At 47.7% G+C, this 13,035-nt stretch overlaps 1 protein-coding gene across 4 annotated transcripts in view; it reads right to left on the bottom strand.

Moving 5' to 3' along the window:
• The window catches only part of DLG3 (discs large MAGUK scaffold protein 3), a 62,213-nt gene that overhangs the window by 4,726 nt on the left and 44,452 nt on the right, over nucleotides 1-13,035 (bottom strand). For 2 of the 4 annotated variants that reach the window (XM_030806937.1, XM_030806939.1), the window contains 8 exons: nucleotides 8,484-8,660; nucleotides 8,171-8,246; nucleotides 5,312-5,357; nucleotides 3,551-3,592; nucleotides 2,202-2,252; nucleotides 1,495-1,596; nucleotides 722-894; nucleotides 191-300 (listed from right to left, as the gene is read on the bottom strand). In XM_030806937.1, coding sequence (XP_030662797.1) covers nucleotides 191-300; nucleotides 722-894; nucleotides 1,495-1,596; nucleotides 2,202-2,252; nucleotides 3,551-3,592; nucleotides 5,312-5,357; nucleotides 8,171-8,246; nucleotides 8,484-8,660 — 777 coding nt within the window. Of the gene's footprint in view, nucleotides 1-190; nucleotides 301-721; nucleotides 895-1,494; nucleotides 1,597-2,201; nucleotides 2,253-3,550; nucleotides 3,593-5,311; nucleotides 5,358-7,293; nucleotides 7,394-8,170; nucleotides 8,247-8,483; nucleotides 8,661-13,035 lie in introns of all 4 variants that reach the window. The other 2 variants (XM_030806940.1, XM_030806938.1) reach the window with 2 other exon arrangements.

The raw sequence follows: 13,035 nt of genomic DNA, 5'->3' as shown, positions 1-13,035 counted from the left end.
CTCCTCCAACCTGCGTTCAAAAGTCCAACCGAGAACATATGCACAAGCCCTCAAAACAGGAGCGCCCAGTGACCAGAGCTGGGGCACAGAGTTTCTTTCAAGTTTCTGCCCAGCAAATCACTTTCTTCTCCATTTCCCTTCCAGACCCGATCTTAGCTTGGTGTGTCTGAGTTCTCAGTTAAACACTTACATAAGGGCTTCAATAGACTTGGGCTTGATGAAAATGGCAATGGGGTAAAGTTGTGCTTGCTGCAGTCTCTTGATAGCATTGCCGGAAACATCTAAGATGCAGTGCTTGCCCTGAAAAAGCAGAGATTGTATCAGCCCAGCCACTCCCTATTCACCGAGCCCCAAGAAGAAATCCAGTGACATTCTAAACATCCACCTTGGCCGGGGGTGGGGGTGAGGGGAGGGGCACCAGGGCCACCCAAAGTGGCCTAAAAAATTCGATCCCTGAAGTAGACAGGCCCTACTTTTTGCTCCTATTACCCAGAAAAGGCCACATCTGTCCAGGGCCCCCTATTCCCTGTTGGGTAATGCTCTGGGGTGAGTTGTATGAAAGAGACAGATAGCTTCGTCAAGGGGCTGGGCGTATGCAGAGGTGCTATGGCTTTGATCAGCAGCACTGTTGGGCAGCTCCTGTGTTGGAAGGATAAGGATCCAAGTGGAACCCTGGCATGAGCGTTGGCCTCCCCTTTGAGGCCATCTCCTCTAAACTTACCCTCTCTGCAACTGCCCGCACTGACTGGATGCTGGTCCCATAGAGGTTATCATTAAATTGGCCTGCCTCAATGAACTTGTTGTCCTGAATATCTTTCTCCATTTGTTCTCGGGACACCACAAAGTGGTAGTCTTGTCCATCCACCTCATTATCACGTCGAGGCCGGGTAGTATCTGAAGAAGAAAGGAAATGCTTTGTGGCCCAGGGGCAATGATCCGCCCCGAACCAAAAAATACTGACTGGTCCATTCTCATTTGGGTGGGTCACTGGGCCACTCCATTTTTTTTTTTTCAAGTAAGTGGGAGAAAACAAGCAGTTGGGAAGCAGTTCGTCTGGCCTACTACTCTTCCAATCTCCAGGTCTCACACAGGGGGCTATTTGCTTTAGCTTAAACTGGACGAGAAAGGTGGGGTTTCCTGAGCTAAAGCATGGCAGAGGGTGCCAAACTTGGTACAGGACACAGTGAACCTAACAAACTGTTCATGGAGTCACATCAACACCACTTTGGCTGGGCCTCCCTATTTGTCCAATCATTCTCAACCATCACCACTGAAACTTCCCCTCAAGAGTGAGCAGCCAAGCCTGATGACTGAATCTCTCCAACCCCATCAGCTTTTGGGGAATATATTGCCACCTACTCTTTTCCAGGGTGTCAAATGTACCCTGTCCCCAAATAGCCCTAGAATCTGATCCCAGACCTTTTCCATAAAACATTAGAGCAACAATTCCCAGGGCACCAAGCCTCACTCCTCTGGGCCTTCCTGGACTCTTACGTGGCACACAGGATCCAAATTTATGTGGAAATTCGGAGATCAGGTCATCATTGACTCGGTCCTTCATTGGGCCCAGGATGATCACAGGCCTTGCATAGTGAACTAGAGAGGGAGAGCATCGAGACAGTGAACAGAGGCCCCCACTAGACACCCTGTCCTACCCCTAAGTCTGGCTAGAACACAGAGGCTCTGGAGCAGAGACTCAGACAGGGTAAAGCATCCTCAGCCATTGTCTGGCTTTTAAACAGAAAGACATCAAAGAGCCTTTAATTTGAGAATATCTAAGTTCAAGGCAAGTCTGAAACCGGAAGCTGCTCCCCTTCTAACAGAGTCAGAAAAAATCTCTGCACTGACACCAGTAACTGAGCAAGGTTTTTGCAGAGCAGCCACTGAAGGGAAGAACCTGGACCTCTCTTTTAGCAGTGGCTACATCTACTGAAATAGACCTTCCTTGTAAATTTGCCCCCTCCTTTGGAAGGTGTCCTGGCAGCAGGCAAAGGCACAGAGAGAAGTGCACACTGGATGTACCCCCTCCCCTATGACACTAGGAAGAAGCATAGAGAATAAGGAGCCCATGGGCTGGATGCGCCCTGAGTCAAGCCTTCCTCCTCCTCCAGGTCCCTCCCTCTGCTGCCACAGCCACCCACTGTATTGAGCCCCACGACCAGGAGACCAGCACGAAGACAAGGCTCTCAGAGGAGGCTTACTTTCTTGCCGTGTCACTGGCTCATACGACAAAATAGCATCCTCTTGTCCTTCTGCAACAAAAAACGGAGATAGGTTAGCACCATATGATCTGCCTCCTTCTGTATAACACTCCCCGTACCCCTCCCCTGCCAGGACACAGCCTATCAGGTGGTCCTTGCTACCACCTGTGATCCTTTCTGTTATCTGCTGGTGAGAAAGCACATGAAACCCTTCACTGGCTCTGAGACAGGAATCAGCAGTTCTCTTGTTCAGTGAAATATCACTGGGCAAAGGGCCAAGGCCCAGAAGCCATGAAGCCTCCACCCCAAACCACCCCAATTTGTGAGGAACTCTTCTTGTAGGTAACAAGTCAGCTTGTGCAGTAGCCCCTTGCTCTGGTAAGAATGACAGGGATGCTTTGACTGGTTGAGATGCTTGCCCGAGTCTCCTTCATCTACATGCAGGGGAGTCAGGGCACACACCCAGGTCCCCAAAGCTGCAGCCTAACTTTGCCCTTTTAAAGGTCTACTGACCCACCTCCTGCATTGGAAGCAGCATCCAGAAAAGTGGCACATGGCTCTGCTAAGGTCCCCAGTGCCCTTTAAGAGCAATGCTGAACCTGCTGTCTCTTCCTGATGGAGCTCCATGTCGAGCCTAGCAATGTTGAGGTTTTCCTAAACAGTCGTCAAGCCACTCGGTGCTGGGTACCTGGAGGTCCCAAAGTGGCTGATGGCAGTCCCAGGGAAGACAGTGATATTTGCATCAAGGCACACAATGCTTTCTAAAAGGCTTCTTCTGAGCCTAAGACTCCTGGGCAGATTTTACAAGGCTTCTAGCCACCATAGCTCCTGAAAGACCAGTGCTCCCAAAGTTCATGAGGTTTGAATTACGGTTTCTCTGGTCTGGTCACAGGATCTCCCAAGGAGAACTTAGCAATTACCTGATCCTTTAACTGGCCCCAAAGGCAAAGAAGTCCTAATGACCTGGAAAGGCAGATTTAGGGCAGTGTCCTATAGGAGCCATTTTTCTTTTGGTCTCTGAGCAAATCTATAAACCTGGCAGCACCTATGGCCCACAGTACCCATGGCAGGGATTTACTCTTTGGCAGTTTACCCTTCCCAGTGCCAGGGATGCTTTTAAGTCAGGTCCTGGCCAGAACCATAGGGCTTATACTCTCCTTTAATCCATGGGGTGAACCCCAACCCATAAGGAGAATGAACTGGCCACAGCATTTCCAGGATCTCAAAGTGTACATGGCTAAAAGAAGCACCAGTCTCTGAGCAGCAGTGGCAGCTGTGCGACACTGGAATGAGGATGGCTGGGATACACGGTGGAGCTACACAACATGGAAGGAATGACACACACTTACTGGAACTGCTTTCGCTGTCACTGGTGTTGGATGTCACTCCCTCTGCAAGCCAACAAGAAAGAGACTCCAATTCAGAACACACCACTGAGAGGTCACATGCAGCACAAAACTCAAATGCTCCAGGAGCGAGACACTGAGCTGCCAACTGAGTCAGGCCACAGCAGGCCTGCCACATCCAGGCTACCAACTGGGAGGCACAGCTCCAATCCTGAGCCCCTGGCCCTCTCGTACTTGTCCCCAGAGCCCTCTTGGTCTGCCAAGTCCCTCCCTATGTACTACAAGCCATACTTCCTTCAGCAGCATCCTCTTCATCTGAATCAAACAAATTGACCTGGATGGTTTCCAAATCTCATTTCAAAATGCATCTCCCAAGGCTAACAACAGGAAAGAAAAGACAGTGACAGGAGCAAAGAGAAGTCCAGGGACCTGTCTGCTCATGGGTGTCCCCCGCCCAACAGAGCCCCCAAAGTACAGAACCATGTGGCACTCCACAACTAAGAGGCCAAACGCTGGAGCGTTAAGCAGACACCAGGGAGCGCCACTCTGACCATTTGGTGGGCTCCCCAGCCTTCCTGCCACCACTCCAAAGCAGGAGAGCTTGGCTTCAGTGGTGAGAGGGGAAGCACCTCCATCCACCACCAGACACATATGTCAAAACACAGACAACAAAACCAACAAAAACACCTTGAGGACAAGACAGCCCTCCTGTCTCACACAGCTGGGATCTGCCCATCTCTTAGTGGTGAGGGAAAAGAAAGCTCAAGCGGAGGAGCAGCGCTCATAGGAGACACAAACAAAGCCCATCCAAGATGACATGCGAATGAAGATGAGACACGGACACACCAAACTATGGAGAGAGATGCTGCTCATTTCAGCCAAGACCACACTGTTCCAGACCATGATATGCTGTGGCCCCCCAGAAAGGACTGGCTGAGTTGCCACACATGGCTAGTTCCTGAACAATCCCCATAGGCAACTCCTTTGCCTTTGGCCTTTATTATTTATTGAAGGAGAGTATATGCTGACAGAACCCATTCGGTGTCTGTGCACCCTTGCACGCAGCAGGATGGCCACTAAGGCCTCATCATCTAGGTCTTTTTCATTTTCCACTCCAGGATTCTTTTCCAGAAAGGAAAATGAGGTTGGAGTTTTCCTGAGATAAAGCACTAACTATATATGGTCCATAAATGGTGCTGAGGCCCTTAGCAGACCAGCTCAACCCCTTACAGGTGCTCTGTGGGAAACCAACCGGCAGCTGTTTGCTGAGGCCCTGCATCTGCTGGGACATCCCAGATGCAGGTTGGGAAAAGGGGGTCACAGTACCCTTGCCCCTAGTTAGAGGACTGTAAGACCTGCAATTCCTACACCCAATTCTTTAGCGTGGTATCACTGGGAGAAGAATCCAACCAGCAGGCACCCCTCCCTTCAACAATAGGCTAGAGATTAGCTGAGTGGTTACCTTGGAGAAACATTTCAAGCCCACTTCACTTCTAAGGTGGGACGCCACGCTCACGCCCTCCCACTTTGAGTAGCAAAAGGTAAACAAAGGCATGAATGATAGGGACTTATTTGGGTACTAGGGATCCAGAGCAAACATGTAACATATGGAGCCACATGCACTTCTTCCTGCTGTGATGTCAGAGTGCTCACAAACACTGCCCTCCCCTCACCCTTCACCCTCACCCACGTCCCCAATAGCCCCACCCCCACTATCTCCATTCATGCCACAAGTACAGTGAACGGTGTGTAAGTTGGACTTACTCAGGTTCTTTGCTCCATAATAATCGTCACTTAACCCCGGGAAGTCCTGATTTCACAGACAGCAAGGGCGAAGAGAGGACGACGGGGAGAAGAAGAGGGGGGAAGGGGAAGGGATGGGAGGGAATGGAAGAGAGGGAGAGATTTGGGGAGAAGAGAAAAAATAGAGAAAAAGACAAGGGGGGAGGAAGAATACAGAGGTAGGTGAGCACTAGTGACAGAATTATGAAACACCATGAAGACCTAGCACTATAGTGAGGCCAGGAACTTTGCCACAGAAAGAACATCCCAGGGCAGATAAGACATCAAGACTTCATGCTGCCCAATTCGTTGCCAGAGGGCCTTGGAGTAGACTAGCTTTCTGAGGTGTCTACAGCTGTAGGCCAACAGGACAGGACAGGTGACACTCCAAGGCTTAGAGCACCTGCTTTGACCAAATTTTGGCTGTGGAGCCCAGGTCTCTGTTTGCCCCTGAAATCACCATTTCCCTCTGCAGTGCATGAAAGAGCAAATGTCCACGTGTGCCAGGTAGGCAGATAGAATTGCCATCACCTCAAGAAGCTTTTGCCCAATACTGATTCACTCTGTTCAAACCCTTCAGGAAAAGTTTCGCATGGTGTAGGGTGTGGCCTCCAAAGCTGCCCTGAGCCAGGAAGATCTTGGGGGATGAGCTCAGCTTCTGGAGAAGCACTAGGCACTTTCAACTCTGTCGTCCAATAGATACCCCTCCTCGCCCACCAGGCGGGACCACTGAGCAATGAACACCTCCCCAGGCTGGGCTTGGCATGGAGGGACTCTGGGACTCATCTGATGAAACTACGGTGACATCACCTCAGGCCTCTGACTCAGGCTGTCTCCTAAGTGCTCATGAGCAGAGCCACCTCGTCTATGGCTTCTCATTGAACTACTCCAGGATGATGAGCCGTGGCTGCCATCTAGATGAGGGCACCCTTCTGTCCACCAGGTACCACCCCAGATAGCAACGACTTACACATACCATGACCGTGGACCAAGCTGGCCTGACAGAAGGACATTTCCTATCAGAACCAGTCAGTCTCCTGCCAGCCCCAACAGCCCAAGACCCCAAGATCCCTCCATGTAAGACAGAGGAGTCACTGGTAAATGAGAGATGTTTACTATTCATGATGAGACAAGTGAGAAGACATTTTTCAAGCCAGACCTGGTGTTTAAGGTTAGGGTTGGAGCAGTTAATTGCTGAGGCACATGGTAGAGCAAGAAGATTTATCAGGATTAATTTCTTCTTCTGTTGAATTTAGCTCAGTGTGACTGCTCTTCCTACCGAACCAACTTTGTGTTTCTCAATAGATCTTTATTTTAACAATGTGGAGCAACACTCCTTCCATGTCAACTCATTTAAGCAGGAAGGATTCTCCTGGGAAAACTGGCTCTGTAGGCACTCTAGGATGACAGCGAGTCTGCTGAGAGTTGTGTGGATATCCTGTATGCTTATGCACGTGCGTGGGATTCCAGAAGTAGCCCCAACTCCAGGGATCTTGGGAAGAAAAGGCTCTTCTCTTGACATACATGAGTGAAGTTAAGGGAAAGAAAACACAAGAGGAAGAAACCAGGAGAGCAACACTGAGTCCCTAGACCTTGTTCTCTTGAAAAACCATTTTCCTGACCCTGACACTCTAGCTGAAAAACCGTTCCTCACCACCACAGCAGAGCTCTGTCTGGCACTTCCATTGCTAGTGCCAGGCACTTCCTGGAGGCTGACCCTGGAACCAGTCCCACCTCAGTGCCTCCAACATTCATTCTAACTGAGGAGCAGGACAAATAAAACCCAACATCTCCTTAGGTAGACCAATTTCTGCCCTGACTCTGTAGATAAGCAGGTGCACGCGCACACAGGCAGGCACGAGGCCACACATGGCCCTGCCCAGGCTTCTCTTGAGGGAAGGGCAACTGAGGATGAGAGGACGGGGCTGCAGACGGCCTGCTCTCTGGACTCTGCTGCTACTTACGTTCCTGTATGCTGCTCTCCTGGGCCATGTTTTCTTTGCTCTTGTAAAATGGAAACTTTCGAGAGAGGCGGAAACTCTTTTTACGTTTCGTTTTGATCGACTGTGAAAGAACATGAAGATGGAGGGGAAGGACAGAAGAAAAAAAAACAGAACAATGGATTTTAAAGCATGCAAGAAAAACTAAAATGGAGACAATGGTGAGCTAAATAAAAGACCATCTCTCACAAATGGAGTCTATGAGATTAAATGAAAGTTGATGTAAGAGGAAAATCATGTTTACAAGAAAATGTTGTAGGGATGTTAGAGGTTTCTACCTAATCCAGACACTCATAACACTCACTGGTACTTCCTAAAGAACAAAGGTCACTGTAGCCTCCTGGACACATGCCCTAAGGTACCACTGATATACACATCTACTCCATGTCTCTCTTCCCTCTACTGCTCCAGAAGTTCTTTGGCCTGTGAAGCTCATAGAAAAAAATGGGTGAATGGAGAGCCCTCCTGCCTCAGGTGGTCTGAAGGGAGGTGGGAGCTCTGGGGCTGGGCTTCTTGGCTGGATGCTCTGACAGGATCTATAGCCAGGGAGACACCCACGAGTGGTTTCATTTTCCCCAAGCAAGTCAGCCTTCCAGACAGTCCAACTCCAACACATCTTCAAGAGCCGGTACCCACGGGAAAGGAGCACAAACTGGCTGTGGACTTTAAGAGCTCCCTCTCTGCTTTCTGAAAAGCAGTCAATGTTCTGATAGGACAGAGCCAGCCCCCTGAAAAAGAGATTTTCTTTTGTGCTCCCCAGTTCTCCTACACATCAGACTAAACTCCAAGCTTCTCACCCCTCTTTACCTACTGGCTGATTTCCTTGGGGATCCCCACTTACCCTGTTAGACTCAATCATCCCCGTCCTGGCATGGAACTTCACAGTTTTCAATCGAGCTCTTTCTTTCTTTTCCACCCTGTTTTGGAATCAGAAAGAAGTCCTGTTACTGCCAGTAAATGGTCTCAGCAGTGGGTTGCAGCAGGCACAGCAGCCATTTTATTGGCTCACTGAGTAAAAACCATGTTGAGTACCGACTCTACCAAAAAGGAATCAAGGCACAAACATTGCTCTCAAGAAACTTCTAATAGGAAAACAAGAAAGAAATACCAGCAAGAGGGCAGGAAAGGCCTTGCTCATGATCATGACGACTCACCTCTTCTTACTGGGGATCACACCGATCTGCTCACTTTCTCCGTGTGGGGTCACCAGCCTTGCCTGCCACCACTCATCATCAGAGGCATTAATGACATGCAGAATGTCACCATAAGAGAAGCTGAGCCCCTGGCTTGGAAGGCAGCTGTCCCGAGTCCGATCATAATCAAACAGGGCCCTGAAAGTCACAGTGAAAGATGAAGTGATCATCCAACCCCAAATGCCAAGACACTGGCACCTTGAAAAGATGGAAGGCCAACCCAAACAGCACAGACATAGCTGCCTCTCAGTATACTAGAAGGATGTCTCCAGGAGACCACATCCTTCTTTCTGAGCCAAAATTGTAAATATGCACCCCCTTTCAAAGAAACATCTCATTCTCCCAACAAGAAGCATATAGAGAAAATATTTTACAAACCCCATCTCCTCTTGGCTTCTGGATGCAAGATAAAAGTCCAAAGTAGAACTCGCTCAATAGCCCTCTCCCTCACCCACTTCCTAGGAAACTAGCTCTAGCAGGGAGCTTTCTCAGTTCACAAACATATCTTCAAAAAGTAGCTAAAGAGAGGACAAAAAAATGTTAACTACAATCCCAAACAATGACTGGTAAACACTCCTGAAGCACTAAAGAAAGGGCCCTATGTCCTCGGGCGGCCAAAGAAAAAGCACACAATGGTAGGGTTGAAAAGACCAATGGGACCCTAGAAGTCACCTAGTGCGGTCTCTTTCTCTTACATATGGGGAAACAGAGGCTCAGGGAGGAAAAATAGTTTGACCTAGGTCATACATCTAACCAACCTGGGACAAAACCCAGGTCTTCTGACAAGACATGCTGTTGTGACATGCTATAAATGATGCAGAGTAAAGAAATAAAAGGGAAGGTGGGAGAAGGTGGGGAGAGAGCTATAAAATCCAGGCTTATGGAAAAGGACACCAGCTTGGCTGCTGCTAGAAGTCCTAGGAAATGGTATTGGAAATAAAGGTCTGAAGCAAATTTTGGAAGCCCTTGAGTAGACATGACCTAGTGGCCCCTGGAAATCTGAGAGGAGTGACACATCAAAAGAGCCTTAGGAGGTCGGGCGCAGAGGCTCACACCTATAATCCCAGCACTTTGGGAGGCTGAGGCGGGTGGATCACCTGAGGTCAGGAGTTCAAGAGCAGCCTGGCCAATATGGTAAAACCCAATCTCTACTAAAAATACAAAAACTAGCTGGGTGTGATGGCGCACGCCTGTAGTCCCAGCTACTCGGGAGGCTGAGGCAGGAGAATCATTTGAACCTGGGAGGTGGAGGTTGCACTGAGCCGAGATTACGCCACTGCACTCCAGCCTAAGCGACAGAGCGAGACTCCGTCTCAAAAAAAAAAAGTTTCTACTTTTCACATCCAGTGGAACCTGTCTTCATATGGAGTCACCACAAATGAGTGATTTCAGTGAGAAGTTTGTATTTTTCTACCTTCAGTCTAGGCTGTCTTCTTCATATTCTCTGTTAATAGAGGTGTTTTCACACCTTTGCACACACAACTCAAAATCTAGTTCCAAGACTTTGACTTCTACCTGCAATACTGTGGCCTTTGGCTCAGTTGGAAGCTGCAAGTAAAACACACTATCTTACCATATGCAAGCCCAGATGAGATAGGATGTAGTAAAACCATGAAGAGTGAAATACCCACCTACTGCTTAAAGTTCTTGAAACAGAGTTCTTAAAAATCAGTCTCAGATGATTTGAAAATGAAAATACCCAAACTCTAACAAAAAGCCCTTTTTTCCCCTCAATTTACACACTCAAAGCAGTAAGGAGAATGGCGGAGGCAGCAGACAAGGAGGTGCTGTCCGAGAGGTGCATTCCAGGCTATATGTGACAGAATCAAAACTGAATGCATTCTCACTGCCTGAGTCCTGCATTTCCTAAAGCAAGGAAGACATTCTGTCAGCCACTCCTACTAAGAAGAGCATCATGAAGCAACCTCATTCTCAGTGACAATGAGAAGCACTGGATGTCATTATGGGTTTCAAAGATTAGAACAAATATAGTAAGGAAAAGAACAGAACTTGAATTAAGCACAAATTAGTTTGGTGAGGGAAGGAAGGAAGATGTTAAATGAATTTAGGAGGCCGGGCGCAGTGGCTCACGTCTGTAATCCTAACACTTTGGGAAGCTGAGGCAGGCAGATCACTTGAGGTCAGGAGTTCGAGACCAGCCTGGCCAACATGGTAAAACCCCGTCTCTGCTAAAAATACAAAAATTGGCCGGGCGTGATGGCGGGCACCTGTAATTTCAGCTACTCGGGAGGCTGAGGCAGGAGAATTGCTTCAATCTGGGAGGCAGAGGTTGCAGTGAACCGAGATTGTGCCACTGCACTCCAGCCTGGGTGACAGAGTAAGACTCTGTCTAAAAAATAAATAATAAATAAATAAAATAAAATGAATTAGGGGAGTTAGGATGAATTTGTAGAAGATTACAAGGCAGAGTTTACTGGTTGTAAGTTTAAAACACAAGATACATTTCAGCACTTCCCAGAACCATGCTTGACCTTTGGCAATAGCAGTAACAAGCTGAAGTATATAGAGTTGATGTAAACATGTTTTCTCCATGCTGGGAATCCAATTGTTTGTAATTTTTAAAATATCTGAGGTTCAAATAAAATTAATGTAACAGTTTACTTCTGGCTGGGTAGGGTGGCTCATGACTGTAATCCCAGCACTTTGGGAGGCCGAGGCGGGCAGATCATTTGAGGTCAGGAGTTCGAGACGTGCCTGGCCAACGTGGCAAAACCCCGTCTCCACTAAAAATATAAAAATTATCTGGGTGGGGTGGTGGGCGCCTGTAATCCCAGCTACTCGGGAGGCTGAGGCAGGAGAATCGCTTGAGCCCGGGCGGCAGAGGTTGCAATGAGCCAAGATTGCGCCATTGTACTCCAGCCTGGGTGACAGACTGAGACTCCATCTCAAAAACAAACCAAAACAAAATAAAACAACAAAAAAAATTAAAACACATACAGCACAAGCTAAGTAAAAACAATATAAACACAGATCAAAGTCAAAAAGATTTTGCCAGTAGTTAACTCTGCACATTGGGAATTGTACTATTCGGGCTTATGTTTTTAACCACAGCATGTGTTCCTTTCACAATTTTCAAAAAACATTAAGTCAATTAAAAAAAAGTGGGGAAGCAGATATATCAAGCACTGGTTTGAGTCATTTACTTCACATGAGGAACATGTTTGGCTCTAAGTTCCCTGGCAAACAAGGCAAAAAGGAAGTTGTCTAACTCTAATTTCCCAATAAAAAATGGTACCCAAGTCTATCTGGATTTTGTCTGATGAATTTATGAATACTGAATGAACAAGAAATATGAACAGGATGGACAATGCTTTTTTAAGCTACGGTTTTGTAAAAGACATAGAAATGTAGTATCTGAGGTTTGAGATTCTGAACTAGACTATTATTCACAGTTGAGAATGCAAAAAAATTGAACAAGAATTTCCTTTTCTATCAATCAGAACTGCAAATAGAAAAAGAATTTTGCAGACCGCTAAAGCCTCAGAGGTCATTTTGTCCAACTTTCTATCTGATAAAGGAAATCCCTTAGATACTCTCTAAGTTTCTTTCCAGCTCTAGCATTTAATGAGTCTGAGTCTTTCCTAGATCTTCTCTACCAGGCTAAACATTCCCAATTCCCTCAACAATCCCTTCCTTTGTCATAACTTTTATTTGTTTTCCAAACCCATAATGTGGATTTTCTCTAAATCTACTTTGCCTCTTTTTCCTGCTTAAATTTGGTTTGACTGAGCTAGAAAATTTCCTCAAAGACAATGAAAGCCAGGCCCAGATATGCACACAGCCTCATCTAGAACTGCACACTGGGTGACTCTCAGACCAGGGCTCTTCTATCTCAGAAAATTTCATAAGGCCCAAGTCACAGTCACATTCACATGTGCTTTTTCAAAAAAAGCTAATTATCAGCTGGGCGTGGTGGCTCACATCTGTAATCCCAGCACTTTGGGAGGCCGAGGCGGGCGGATCACAAGGTCAGGAGATGGAGACCATCCTGGCCAACATGGTGAAACCCCATCTCTATTAAAAATACAAAAATTAGCTGGGCGTGGTGATGCATGCCTGTAGTCCCAGTTACTCGGGAGGCTGAGGCAGGAGAATCGCTTGAACCCAGGAGGCAGAGGTTGCAGTGAGCCGAGATCACGCCACTGCACTCCAGCCTGGTGACAGAGCGAGACTCCGTCTCAAAAAAAGAAAGACAAGCTAATTCTTCACTCAGCTATGTGTGGAAAAATACCATTCTCCCACTATTTAAATACTTAGTCTGGCGAGGCATGGTGGTTCACGCCTGTAATCCCAGCACTTTGGGAGGCTGAGGCGGGTGGATCGCCTGAGGTTGGGAGTTCGAGACCAGCCTGATCAACATGGAGAAACCCTGTCTCTACTAAAAAGTACAAATTAGCCGGGTATGGTGGTGCATGCCTGTAATCCCAGCTACTTGGGAGGCTGAGGCAGGAGAATTGCTTGAACCCAGGAGGCGGAGGTTGCGGTGAGCCGA

The sequence above is a fragment of the Nomascus leucogenys genome, chromosome X (genome assembly GCF_006542625.1).
Source record: "Nomascus leucogenys isolate Asia chromosome X, Asia_NLE_v1, whole genome shotgun sequence".
NCBI lineage: Eukaryota > Metazoa > Chordata > Mammalia > Primates > Hylobatidae > Nomascus > Nomascus leucogenys.
This window is presented reverse-complemented; position numbering and strand designations above follow the sequence as displayed.